The sequence below is a fragment of the Phacochoerus africanus genome, chromosome 8, assembly GCF_016906955.1.
Source record: "Phacochoerus africanus isolate WHEZ1 chromosome 8, ROS_Pafr_v1, whole genome shotgun sequence".
NCBI lineage: Eukaryota > Metazoa > Chordata > Mammalia > Artiodactyla > Suidae > Phacochoerus > Phacochoerus africanus.
In genome coordinates, this window is record NC_062551.1 from 80,462,083 (window position 1) to 80,476,291 (window position 14,209).

Consider the following 14,209-nt stretch of genomic DNA (forward strand, 5'->3'; position numbering starts at 1 on the left):
CCGGCCAGTCTGGAAGGGGAAGGACAAGGCACATCCCCACGGGGGTCAACCACAGGGAGGAGAGAGGGACCCCTGCCCTGGCCCCTCCTGTGCCTTAGGTTCACCCAGACATCAGGAAAGCCCGCAGGTTGGGGTAAGTTTCACACCTGTAAAACCAATGGCCCCTTCAGCAGCTCAGCCCTGCATGTACCTCCATACCTTGTGCCTTTGCAGAGCCTATTCCCTCTGCTGGACATGCCCCCTTCCTCCTTTGCACTTTACTAAATATCTAAGACCAACTGAAATGCCACCTCCTCCAGAAGCCTTTTTCATGCCTGCAACACCTGGCACTATGCCTGGCTCTGGCAGGTTCTTGGGAAATATGTTTTGAACTTTATATTGTCCTGCAAGTTGGAAGACTTGGGTTCAGATCTCAGCCCCACTTCCTGAGTCAGTTGTCACCCTGGACAAGTCCCTTTCCCTCTCTGAGCCTCCATTTCTTTAACTGTTGGAGAGGGAGGTTGTTTAAAAAGGTTTTACATTTAGGAGTTCCTGTAGTGGCTCATTGGTTAATGAACCCGACTAGTATCCATGAGGACGTGGGTTTGATCCCTGGCCTTGCTGAGTGGGTTAAGGATCTGGCATTACACTGAGCTGTGTTGTAGGTCGCAGACATGGCTTAATTCCTGCATTGCTGTGGCTATGGCTCAGGCCAGCAGCTGCAGCTCCAATTCAACCCCTTGTGCCTGGGAACCTCCATATGCTGCAGGTTCAGCCCTAAAGAGACCAAAAAAAAAAAAAAGAGGATTTACTTTTACATCTGAAAATCTCATTTGATTTCAAAAGAATATTCCAGCTCTAAAATTTGGGGTTCACACTAAAGCCATTCATTATTCATAATTTCTGAGGATTGGAAACGTCCCTCAACTGGTGATTGAATAGACAAACTGTGGTACATCCACACAATGGAGTACTACTCAGCAATGTAAAGGAACAAGCTGCTGATATATGCAATTCTGTGGATGAATCACAAATACATTCTGTTAAGTGAAATAAGCCAGGCTCAAAAAACAACAGATGATATAATTCCATTTTCATTACATTCTGGAAAATGCAAATCTATGAGGACAGAAAACAACTAATGGCCGCCTGGGAGTAGGGGTGGTGTAGACTACAACAGGGCAGAAAGGAATTTGGGGAGGCGTTGGAAATGTTTCTCTATCCTGACTGTGAGGGCAGTTACAGAAGTGTATGTATTTGTTAAAACACTTAGAGCTGTGCACCAAAAGGAGTGAATTTTAATGCATGTGAACTATAACTCAGTTTTTTTTTTTTTTAAATTAAAACATTAAAGATCCTGAGAGCATTAGGATGTCTCCACCTGGATGTCAGAGGAGTGACACCAGATGCACGTCTGTGCCTCGGCCACAAGAGTCAATTGCCAGGGCGGGGGGGCGGGGCGGGCTCTCGAGCATTGTCATGAGTTTCTGTGGAGGGGAGTCAGAAGGTGCCCCTCTTTGAGCAGGAGCAAGGGGCCCATGGGGAAGGCCCCGTGAAGGTGCCCTGGTGGGAGGGCAGCCTGCTCTCCCTTAACGGGTGCCTATGGCATGATCAGGTATCATCCTCTCATTTGGGGGACCAGAATCAAATTCATTGATGTTTGACGACTTGCTGAGGTCATGGGCAGCAGTGGATGATGGAGCAGGGATTCTAGCCCCATCTGTGCACCACCCCACCCCACCCTAACATGTGACCGGGTTCTCTGAACCAGTAATTTGCAGCCCAGCCTCATCTCATGTCTGTCTCCAATCTCAGGATTTATTCCAAGAGACCTAAAGATGGGGTCAGTAGTTAACCTCTAAGGTACGCACCTGATGCTCATATTGTGACTTGAAATAGCCACGCGGTGTCTTTCCCTTCTCCCTTCCCAGCTGGCACACACTGGCGGAGGGGGCACTCAGGGAGAGCCAGGCACTTCCAAACCCCACTCCTGCCATGGCTCACCCAGTTCCTTCCCTGGGTGGTCTGCAGCCCAGAGACCCTCACCTCTTCTCCTTCTCACCGGCCTCTCTGGGACAGCCCTCCTTGTACAGTCATTTGTTCAGGACACAATCCCCAAGACTGGCTGTGTGCTGGGCACAGTACTATGCACTGTAGCTAACATCTGGCCCCTGTGAAGCCAGCAGGACGGTGGAGAGGCAGACGCAACACAAGAGCTCCAGACAAAGCCTGGAACTTGATTCTCCTCTGCCCTTAATAGCTGCCCTTAATAGCTTAACTCCCCTCTTTGGGTCTCAGTTTCCTTATCTGCGTAATGGGAATGACCATCATTCCTCCACCTCATAGACTTTAAGTGAGAGCAAGTGAGATAAGGCACACAGGGGTGCTAAAAACTGGCTGCTCGTGAACAGATCGCTAGTGTGGTTGGAGTCATTTCTCTGGGCCAGAGGTGGAAGTAGATCATGACAGAGGCTCTGGGGGCTCTAGGGGCTCCAAGGAGCCCATGAGCTCAGCCTCGGGGTGGGAGGGGGAGGAAGACCTCATTGAACAAGTAGTTGGGGGTGAGTTGGGGGCACTCAAGCAGGGGCCTTAAGGCAGGAAAAAAAGAGGATTCATTTCTGAGATTGTTTTGAGAATTTGACGAGTTAATGCACAAAACATTTGCAACAGTTCCTGGCCTACAGCTCAAACTCTTGGAATGCTAGTGATAACGGTGGAGGTGATATGGGGTGATTTATGGTTTAGGTCAATATTTGGAGCAAGCCTTTGTGGGGCTGTGCCTCACCTGGATCTTCATTCTCTCCATGATGTGGAAGATTCCAGCCCCTCGAGGATTCAGGTCTGCAGACCAGGAGCCCTTGTGAGCTGAAAATTGAGCCAGTGGAGTGACAGCAAAGAGAGGTCCTGGAAGCTGGCAAGGGGGCGGGGGCGGGCCGGGAAATAGAAGGAGGCGATGAGGATGGGAGAAATACAAGAAGACAAGGAGCAGGTACTCCGACCCAGGAGTCCTCGCCAATCCCAGACATAAATGCACCTCCCATGTTGTCTCCCCATCAGACTATGAGTCTTTCTAGGGTAAGGACCACATCTCCATTTCATGAAGCTCCGCCTCCAAGGCAACGGGAAGCAAACTCAAGGAAAAAAACCATCTGTCCAGGTCTGCCCCGTGTCCCGATTTTATCACTAAAAGTCCCAAACCCTCCCTGCCATTGCCTCTACTTCCAACTCCTCCTCCCACTTCAAGCCTCAGAATTAACCCTGTCTGACCTCTGGGCGCTTGGCCCCAACTCACCCTGGTCCCGAAGGCTCAGGAAGGACAGGGCAGGCCCGGCCGTGGTTGGCCAGTGCCTCTGAGAGTCCCTCTGTTCCCAGGGACAGGGATGTGTCCTCCACCCAGGCTCCCCAGGAGCTGGCAGATGTGGCGCCTGATTTCCAGCACTAATCCCTCCATGTGTCTTACGCCATGGGGATTAGTTCCTGGAGTCCCTGAGCAGCGGGGAGTGGTGGTGGCGGGGGGAGTGGTGGGGGAACAACACATCTGTCAGGGAGACGAGGCTGCACCACGTGACCCAAACGCTCCAGGCTAGCGGACAAAGCAATGGCTTCTCCAAAAGGAGTGTCTGCCAAGCCCACTGTGTGTAGGAGAGATGATGGGGGCTCTAGGAAACAGCCTCTGCCTGACGCACGGGCACCCCCAGCCCTGCTATCCCCCACACCAGCTCCTCAGTTGGAAGACCATGGGGCAGCCTAGTTGTCACATAGTCAGATAATTCAGTTCAAATCCCAGTTCTGTAACTGCCCATGCAGCCTTGGGTAAGTCATGCCCTCTTTGTTTTTCATCTGTAAAATGGGGATGGGTATCTATGTTTGTGCGAGGATTAAATTGCAGTGTGTAAGCAAAGCAGATAGTCCGGAACCTGGCACCTAGTAAGGACTCTGTTAAGGCTAGCTTCTTTGTATAACTTGGCTTTTATGCCACAACTTCTACCCAGCCCCTGTGGGAGATAACACATCTTTCTCAGAGAATATTCTAGAAAGTCACTGTTGATTTTCATTGGCACAGAAAATATGTTTGCCTTCTTCACTAGATATGGGTGCCCTTTGGAATTACCTGAAGCGCTTGTAACAACCATTAGTGTCTGGGTCCCACCCCCCTAGGGACCTAGGGTGCAGCCTGTGCATCATGGCGTTTTAAGACTCCTTGGTGATTATACTGTGTGGTCGAGGTTGAAAATCATTGCCCCAGACCCTTGTGTCTCCACCTCATTCTAAATGCATGTAGGAATAGTCTGGGGATCAAGGTAAACTGTGGAGTCTGAGTCAGTGGATTGGGGTGGGACCTGAGAGTCTCCATTTCTCACAAGCTCCCAGGTGATGTCAGTGCTGGTCCTTGGACCACACTTTGAGGAGTAAGGCTCCTCGGCAATTCATGTATTGCACCAGCTTCCACATCATTGTTTCAGTAGAACATCACAGCTGCTTCCCAGACACCCAGGCGATTGGTGGCTTGGACAGGGCTTGAATTATGCTGTTTGGCGGATGTTCGGAGTCAGGCACATGAATGGGTAGAGGCACGCCTTCTGGATCTTTTTCTGTATCCCCTGTGACCGAAAATCTGGGCTGACCTGGAAAGGGGGCTTGATAAAGGGGGCTTGAGTGAGAAGAGATCTGAGTAACCTTGTCCAAATTCCACATTGTATGGCTGGGGAAACAGACCATGCGGGGGAGGTGACTTGCCAAGGTCACATAGAAAAGTTAGTGACAGCAGTGGATCTGGGACCCAGGGTTTCTTTCCCATTGTACCTGGGTGCTTGGTTCCTCTTTGCTGAGGCTCTGTGCAGGCTGGGAAGCCTACCTCCAAGTCACAGGTTGAGTCCTGACAGTGTGCCCCGTATAGGTGCTGAGTGCTTTCTGTGTTAACCTCCTGTGGCCTGCACAACAGTCTCATGTGGCAGGTTTTATTCTGTCCCCATTTGATAAACTGAAACTCCGAGAAGCTCTGTGTCACCAAACCAGAATATCTGAATCAGTTAATCCACCCCAGGGTTCTACACCTCTGCTGACAAAGAGCCTCACCTCCAGGAAACCAGCTCCTCTCTGAGAGCTCCTCCCTGGTCCCTTGCAGCCAATTCTTTCCATCCAGACCAGCCCTGCCACTACGACCAAATCTAGCTAGACCAGAATCCATATCGTGCCATTACAGCAAGATGGCCACACGGTGTCAGTAGATGCCCACATGTAAAATCTTCTGGCCCAGCCTGCCCCTCCGGAAAGGATGTTTATTTCTTTGCTGAATGCTCTGCTTTCTCCAGGCCTTTATCCAAGGGCTTTTCATCCGTGAACCAAAATAATCCCCACAACAGCTCCGTGTTATTCATCCTCTTTGTAGATGGGAGATCTTTGTAGATATTAGTCCTTTGCTTAAATAACCTTCCATGACTGCCCACTGCTTTTTGGAAAAATCAATATCCTTACCTGCGTAGTCTAAACCCTACCCAGTGGACTCCTGACTACTGGGTCCAAATCCCAGCTACATTGCTTATTACTTGTGTGACCTTGGTCAAATTTCTTGGCTTCTCTTGGACCTCAGTGTGCTGATCTATAAACTAGGAGAATGACATAGAACCTACCCCCTTGGGGTAAGAGTGAGGATTACATGAGATGAGACACGTAAAGCACGGAGTTTGGGAGTTCCTATTGTGGTGCAGTGGGATCTGCAGCATCTCTGGAGCACTGGGACTCAGGTTCTGGCAGGTTTGACCCCCAGCCTGGCACAATGGGTTAAGGGCACAGCCTTAACACAGCTGTGGCAGAGGTCACACTGTGGCTCAGATCTGATCCCTGGCCTGGGAACTCCATATGCCATGGGGCCGCCAAAAAAAAAAAAGCCCATGGTTCTGTGGCTGGCACTCAGCATGTGCTGGACAAAGGGCAGCCCCTCCCTCTGGCTACCATCAGGCTCGGAGGGCTCCCCCTCACAATCCTTCCTATCGCCTCTTCTCTCCTTCCTTTTCTCCATCTCCTCTTCCTCCCCCTTTATCTACTTTTACTCTCTTCCCTGCCTCTCCCCGTTCTCTGTTCCCCTCTTGCCTCCTCCTCTCACTACCACTCTCTTCTTGCCACTTTTCCCTTCCACATTCAGAACTATGCCCAATTGTCCCAACACTTCTTTGAGGTGTTTTCTGATTTCTCTTCTCTCTGGACCATGTTCAGTTTCTTAAAATGAGGAGCAGGAACTGCAATACTTACATAGACAGTTAGAAGGTTTCCAAGTTCAAGAGGACTACAGACTTCAGAGAGCCCTGTTTGGCTCTTTTTTTTTTTTTTTTTTTTTTTTTGTCCTTTTAGGGCTGTACCCGAAGCATATGGAAGTTCCCAGGCTTGGGGTCGAATTGGAGCTGCAGCTGCCAGCCTATGCCACAGCCACAGTCACAGCAATGCCAGATCTGAGCTGCATCTGTGACCTACACCACAGCTCACGGCAACACTGGATCCTTAACCCACTGAGGCCAGGGATCGAACCTGCATCCTCACGGATGTTAGTCAGGTTTGTTGCCACTGAGCCACAAGGGGAACTCCTTGGCTCTTCTTTTGCCCCTCTCCTGAAACTTTCTTCTGAAGTCTACCTCTCAAGGTGGGCTGTTTCCAAGATTATTTTGATGTCACTCTCTTGTCCCCAGATTTACTCTAGATCATCCCCAGAGGGAGAAAACGATTATCTCCGTCCTCAACACCGTAACTGTTTAGAAAGAGGAATGTGGCTGAAAAGATGTCAAGGACAAATTAAATTTTAAAAAGGGAAATGTCCCTCTGAAAGAGTCTATGAAGATGCTTTACATTTTTCCCAGTCAGCCTTTTTTTTTTTTTTTTTTCCTTCCCCGCTGTTTAGGGCTGCACCTACAATGTATGGAAGTTCGCAGGCGCAGGCTAGGGGTCAAATCAGAGCTACAGCCACCAGTCTACACCACAGCAACAACAGATCTCAGCCATATCTGCAGCCTACACTACAGCTTGTGGCAACGCCAGATCATTAACCCACCAATCGAGGCCAAGGATCGAACCCACATCCTCATGAATACTAAGTAGGTTCTTAACCTGCTGAGCCACAATGGGAACTCCTCCCAGTCAGGCTTTGATTGAGTCATTGATTCATCTATTTGCTCACTTACCCATTGAATTATTTGACAGACATTCACAGAGGGTCTACCACTTGCCAGATTTTATGCTTGGCTCTGGGAAGGATACAATGGCAAAGCAGACATCGCAACAAATCCTCATTGTCAACACTTTTATTGAGCACCTGCTAAGTGCTAGGCACTGTTCTAGGTGCTTGAGATCTATCAGTGAACAATGCAGACAAAGATCTCTGACCTCATAGAGCTTCTATTCTAGCAGCAGCAGCATACTAAATAAGTTAAAAGATAGATTAGAGGAGTTCCTGTCATGGCTCAGCGGAAACAAATCCAACTAGAAACCATGATGTTATAGGTTCGATCCCTGGCCTTGCTCAGTGGGTTGAGGATCCGGCATTGCCGTGAGCTGTGGTGTAGGTCGCAGACTTGGCTTGGATCCTGCGTTGCTGTGGCTGTGGCATAGGCTGGCAGCTGTAGCTCTGATTCGACCCCTAGCCTGGGAACCTCCATGTACCGCGGGTGTGGCCCTAAAAAGCAAAAAAAAAAAAAAAAGATATATTAGAAAGTGACACAGGAGTTCCCGTCATTGCTCAGCAGAAACGAATCCAACTAGTATCCATGAGGATGAAGTTTCAATCCTTGCCTCCCTCGGTGGGTTAAGGATCCAGCATTACCGTGAGCTATGGTATAGGTCACAGATGCAGCTCAGATATGTCTTTGCTGTGGCTGTGGTGTAGGCCAGCAGCTACAGCTCTGATTCAACCCCTAGCCTGGGAACTTCCATGTGCTTCCTGCTTGGCCCTAAAAAGACAAAAAAAAAAAAAAAGTGATACTTGCTATGGAAAAGTAAGTAGAGCCAAGTAAGGGCGGGGGTAGATTATAGAATTAAATGGGTGGTCAGGATGACCTCCTGGAAAAGAAACATTTGGCAAATCCCCTAAGGGAAGTAAGGGAGCTGGATGCATGGACAGCAGAGAAAGAGAGTCCATGGTAGGGCTTTAGAGTGAGAGTGTGCAGAAAAGCAAAGAGGTCTGGCTGGGCAAATTAAGCGAGGGGCAGAGTAGGGGCAATTTCTCCAGGTCATGGAGAACTTCTCAGGCCACATGAAGGCCTTTGAGTCTCACTCTGAGTGAGATGGGAGCCATTGCAGAGTTGGGAGCAGAGTGGCACTCCGGCACATTTTTAAAGGAGTGCTCCGGCTTCTGTGTTGAGAGCAGATGAGAGGGCAAGGGTAGTGCAGGCGACCAGAGCCTTGATCAGGTGAGAGATGGGGGTGGCTTAGAGCAACAGGGGCAGCATTGAGAATATCCAGACTCTGGATATACTTCAAAGGTTGAGCCACCAGGGCTCGCTGGTGAGTTAGAGCTGCACAGGAGATAAGGAGAGAGGAGACGGGGACAGCTCCAAACTTTTTGGCCTGAGCAGCTGGAAGCAGGGAGCATGACTTTACTGAGAGATGGGGAAGCCTGCATATGGGAGGGGATTTGGAGCAGAAGGACAGAGTTCGGGATTGGGTGTGTGAATTTGAGATGTATGCATGAAGGTGTAGGAGTAGGCAGTTGGACGTTTGAATGTGGGACTGAGAGGTCTGTGTCGAAGATACAATTTAGAAAATCATTGACATGTAGCAGTAGATATTTAAAGCCAAGGGAGTGCAAAAGAGTAAAGAAGGGCTCTGAGGACTTGAGCCTGAGGTCCAGGAGATGTGAGTACTAGGTGAAGGCGGCTACCACAGAGTCACGCGGCACAGGTGCAAGTCAGGCTTAACTGGGGAAATTTGGAGGCAGAAGGTCAGCCATGAGGTGAGGCACTGGGTCATCCATCCAACCTCTTGGCATTATGTGGAGAGGGGTGTGGGGCTCTCTGCATAGCTAGAAACACCCTGGAGGGTGCTCCAGGAGAGGGACCCCTCACCTCTGACGCCACTCTGCTTTTTTATGGGCAAATGTAAGATCAGTCTTACAAGTAAAGAAAACCTGGCCTGAGTTCAGGCACCAGGCGAATTGTTTGCAGTGCGGAGGGCACCGTGGAAAGTAGAGACCACCTGGAATCATTTCTGCTCTGGGAAGGGCCCTTCTGGAGCTCATTTGCTGTCTCATTGCCACGAACCTGGAGTGAGCCCCCAGGGTTTCCAGGTACAATGCAAATTGTTTTTCCAAGGTCTGTCCCTTGACCTAGAGGCTCATGAAACCTAAGCCTGCCAAACAGGAGTAGAAATCAACAAAAATGAAATCAGCTGCACTTATAAGGGACTTGCAGTGGTGTTGGCAATGCTGGAGGAGACATTCATGTTGGCGAGAGGCCTGGAACAATAGTTCAGAGCCCATCACGGAGGCTTGAGCCATCTGGCCAAGGACTCCATGCCAAGCCTAGGGAGAGAGCCCCAGGTCCAGATGGAGGCATGGCCTGGAGGCATTGGTCTCGCTCCTGCGGTAGCTACGCAGGCTTTTTGACTTGGCTGAAGGTGTTAACTCAGAAATAGCAGGGGATATTGGCCAGTGTGTCTCCTCCCCTGGCTGGCCAGCAAATAGTCCACAGCTATGTGGTTACATCCTGAGTTAAGGAGCCATCGTAAGCTTGGTGTTGAGAACCCTGACTGTCCCCATAGTAATTTCCTTCCAGAGCAGCAGCGGGTCATATTTCTATCTATGGGAGAAAAACCTGAATCAAATGGTGAAAGCCATGTACTTAGTACCCTGGTGTGTCTTGCCAATGGCACCAGAGGCTGGTACTGGGGACATTGTCTTACCCACAGGTCGTGGGTTATCATGAAGGTTCATACGCAGGTGAGAAGAAAGGAGAAAGCAAGGCAGGACCTATATCCAGAGCACAGAACAGTTCTAGGGTGACAAAGGGCACTGATCAATATTCTTCCATCAGGCCTCAACATCATCCACGCAGAGGAGGAAATCATGGTTGTGAAGGCTAACGGCACAGCAGTTAGTGGCTGTGACCAGCTGGGAGCAATGCCCTTGCCCTTGTCAGAGAGCGAGATACTGATAAGATCTCCCATAGCTGAGTATGGTGGGAGGGTGTGGGAGACAAAAAAAAAAAGTCAAAAAAATTACAGATGTTGTTTCTTGAGCACTGACTGTATCCTAGCCATAGGTGCTCTGCGGGGATGTACCATTGACCAAGATGCTATGCTTGCTCTCAGAGAGGCTATGATCGAAGGTGGAGAGGGAATATAGAAAAATAAAATCCCAGCAGATTTGTGATACCTTCTGTTGCAGGATTAGAGATAAAATTCTGCCAGGAGAGACTTATTCCAGCTGGGTTGAGGGATGCTTTCTGTAGGAGGTGGTTTTGGAAGAAGGGAAGAATTGTAGCGGCAGAAAGGGGAAGAGAAGGGATTCCAGGAAGGAAACCATGGGCGCAAAGATGCGGCTGCATTTACAGGACAGCTGGTCACCTGGTTTGAGTAGAATGCACGAGACTTTGGGGGAGAAGGAGAATTTTCGGTGGGACACCAGCAAGGCATTAAGTCACACTGGATCCCACAGCAAAGTAGAGACTTCCTTCCCGATCCTCCTAATTGGAAAAAAAGTCTCAGCTGGGGGCTGGTGTATCTTTCAAACACTAACACTAATCTCCCTGTCAACCCACATTTTACAAGTTCAGATCTTCAAGTAGGCAACCAAGCTCTGTGGGAACTTCATAACATCCTTTTGTTTGCATTGTCTTTAATAGTTAAGTTCTATTTCAAGCAAAGGATACTGTTTTTTTAATTTATAAAGTATTTATTTTTATTATTATTTTCCTTTACAGGTAAATTTATTAAGGAAAAAAGAGCTAATTTGAAGGAACAATATTGAGTTAAAATTCAGGTGGTTCGCAGTTATGGCAAAACTTCCAAAGGTGGTACACGGATGTTTAGGGTACTCTAGAGTAAAAGGCATGTGAGGAAGAGGCATGGGGGAAAAAGGCTGAAAGGGGGTCAGATTGGGGCTGGACACCATGAAGAGTGTGGCTTTTATTCTGTCAACCACAGCAAGGCATCGGCTCAAGAATAGGCAATGATCACGCTCAGAGCTGCCCTTGGCAGCACATGCTGTGGCCTCTGCGTGCAGAGTGGTGGGGAGATCGGAGGCTGGGACAGCACTGGGACAGCCATTCTAAGACTCCGGGTGAACAGGTACAGGGCCCTGGACCAGGGTCTAGGTGGTCCAACTGAAAGAGAGGAAGGGCTGTGTTCGAGAGCCCCCTTCACGTTGTATCATAGCGTGCTATCTGGCTGACCTGGTAAGTACAGATTGCTTTTCCAGAAGTGACCAACCTGTCTGCCTTCCAATCCTCCTCTCCAGTGTGATTGACTGAGAAAATCCAATAGTCTCTGACTGGGCTTTACTGAGGAAAGGTAACATCAGAAGAGGCCCGGCCACCGCAGTCTCTGTGGCCTCCTCAGGGGGAATTGGAAGTGCAGTCAGAGAGGATGGAGAAAATGGACTCATGCCTCCTCAGTCTGTGTTTCCCCCCCGGAAAAGTCCGCAGTCGGCTTGACCGCTTGTGGTGGTTCATTCTGTTCCATACGATGAACATCTGATTTTCTAAGACCTTCAGCTTCATTTCACTGAACATGAGCCGTTCAAGGATCTTGTCCTGGAGGGCAAAGCAGGCGTGCAGTCTCTCCACTTCTTTCATGGTCAGGCAGTTGCTGTTGGGTTTGGCTCCACAAGTCTTTGGTTTCTCTGCCTCTTCCTAAACGCCCCACCGCCACGAAAGGAGGAAAAGTTGGTTAATCATGAGAATCCCTTCTCACACCAGGTGAGTTACGAACATCATCTTAATCGATGCGCATGACAGCCTCTGTGCCACATCTTGTGGGTGAGGGAAGGCCCTTTTTCCTGCATCACCCATAGGATTAAGAGAAAGGGCTCATTAATCTGCACTCACAGAGGATGTAAAACCCTTAACCCAAATATGTCTGTCTCCAGAGCTTGTGCTTTTCCCAACACACTTCTTGAGAGTTTAGTCAGGCCTCATAAAATCTCCAACTGCCAAGTCTCAGTGGTCTCTTGAAATGCTCTTATCCCTGTCATCTTTATCTGTCCCCCACCATATGCAATTAATAATGATACTTAATTTTTCTCTCTTTGGATCCAGCTATAGACTCCTCCATCTTCAAAATCATTTAAAAATTAAGTATTTCAGGAGTTCCCCTTATGACTCAGCAGTAACAAATCCGACTAGTATCCATGATGACGAGGGTTTGATCCCTGGCCTCGCTTAGTGGGTTGCGGATCCGGCAATGCCGTAAACTGTGGTATAGGTCACAGATGCGGCTCGGATCCCATGTTGCTGTGGCTGTGGTGTAGGCCAGCAGTTATAGCTCCCATTCGACCCCTACTGGGGAACCTCCATATGCCGTGGGTGCAGCCCTCAAAAGACAAAAAAAAAAGGAAATAAAATATCACAAATGTAACCGAAGTCCTCTGCAAATCCCACTCCTTCCTAGAGTGTTGCCCTCCCTCCCTGAACCTTATCTCAACTGCAGTCCTGAATTTGGTATTTATTTTTTCCATGCACTTCTTTATACCACTTTATACTAGTTTTCAATGGGAGGCTATTTTGCCCTCCCCTGGAGACATTTGGCAATGTCTGAAGAAATTTTTGGTTGGCACAAAAGGGATGAGGAGTGCTTTTTGCATCTTGTGGGTAGAGGCTAGGGATGCTGCCAAAAATCCAGCAATACACAGGCTAGTCCCTCTTATCAAATAATTATCCAGCCCTAAATGTCACTAGTGTAGAGGTTGAGAAATTCTACCTTCATGCACTTTCACCATACATAGGCATTCATAAGTAAGACAGGATATTGTTTCGCATGTTTTTAACTTTACATAAAAGATGTCATAATCTAGGTATGGTTCCTCTGGCTTCATTATTCAGTTTTAGAGATTTATCTATGTAATACATATTTCAAAAGGTTTCCCTTGTAATTTTTCCCACTTTAAAATAGCTATTACTGGAGCTCGCATCATGGCACAGGGGAAACGAATCCAACTAGGAGCCATGAGGTTGTGGGTTTGATCCCTGGCCTCGTTTAGTGGGTTAAGGATCTGGCATTGCCGTGAGCTGTAGCATTGGTCACAGACACAACTCGGATCTGGTGTTGCTGTGGCTCTGAGGGCATAGGCCAGCAGCAACAGCTCCAATTAGACCCCTAGCCTGGGAACCTCCATATGCTGCAGGTGTGGCCCTAAAAACACAAAAGACAAAAAAAATAGCTATTACTGTTGCCAAAGCATATTGACATCAAACATGAAATAGGAAAGTCTGGGATGGGCCCTATTTTTCAGATGAGGCAGCTGAAGCTTTGTGAAGGAGGTCCTTTGTCCTCCATCACCTAAGAGGAAGCTGGAGGGCAAGGTCTTAGACCTGAGTCATGGATTCCTCAGTCCTGCCCCATTGTCCTGACACCTGCCTTGTCTTCCCACCCCCAAATCTAGCAGTGACCATCCTGTCACCCTCAGCCGAGGCTAAGGGCCCTCTTGCTCACCTGCTGGGGCTCTTGGGGGGTGGGCTTGAATTCATACTTGACCAGCCAGTTGCTAAGCAACAGCAGAAGGAATAGGAACCCAAACAAGGCTGGCTTATAGCTGATCAGCCAAGCCATCAACGCTCCTGTGGTGCCTGAGGAAGCAAATATCCCGTGGAGATTCTTAAAAAGAGACATCAGTTCCCCCAGCATTGTGGCTTGGAAATACCCAAGCCCCAAGTCCCTGCCTCAGTCCCCCATCTAGGACAGCTGCTCTCCATGACAGGAGTCATAGCTGCCCCCTCCTCTGAGTCACAACCAGTCCCCACCCCCAGCTGCCGCATAACAATATTAATTACTCCTATGTCTTAAGCCGCCACTGTGTGCCAGACTTTGATAGGCAGTTCCCAAGCATCATCTCATGACATCCTCACAATAGCCAAGGGGTGTAAGCCTTTATGATATCTCAGTCACTCAACAGAACTTCCGGGCCTAGTCACTTGGGAGAAAAAGGTCAGCAGTACAGAGCCTTTACCCTCACAGAGAGGGAGACAGCAAAATTTGGAAATAGGGCAAAAGGAGTTTTGCAAGCTCATTCACAGTCATACTAGGGTATTGTCTA

The 14,209-nt window shown here is 48.9% G+C and overlaps 1 protein-coding gene across 1 annotated transcript; it reads right to left on the minus strand.

Moving 5' to 3' along the window:
- Positions 1-11,513: 11,513 nt before the first annotated feature.
- TEX46 (testis expressed 46) lies at positions 11,514-13,800 on the minus strand. The gene is made up of 2 exons (XM_047791447.1): positions 13,609-13,800; positions 11,514-11,711 (listed from the first exon to the last, which is right to left on the minus strand). Exons 1-2 carry the CDS (start codon positions 13,798-13,800, stop codon positions 11,514-11,516), a joined length of 390 nt encoding a protein of 129 aa, XP_047647403.1.
- Between the last annotated feature and the right edge of the window lie 409 nt (positions 13,801-14,209).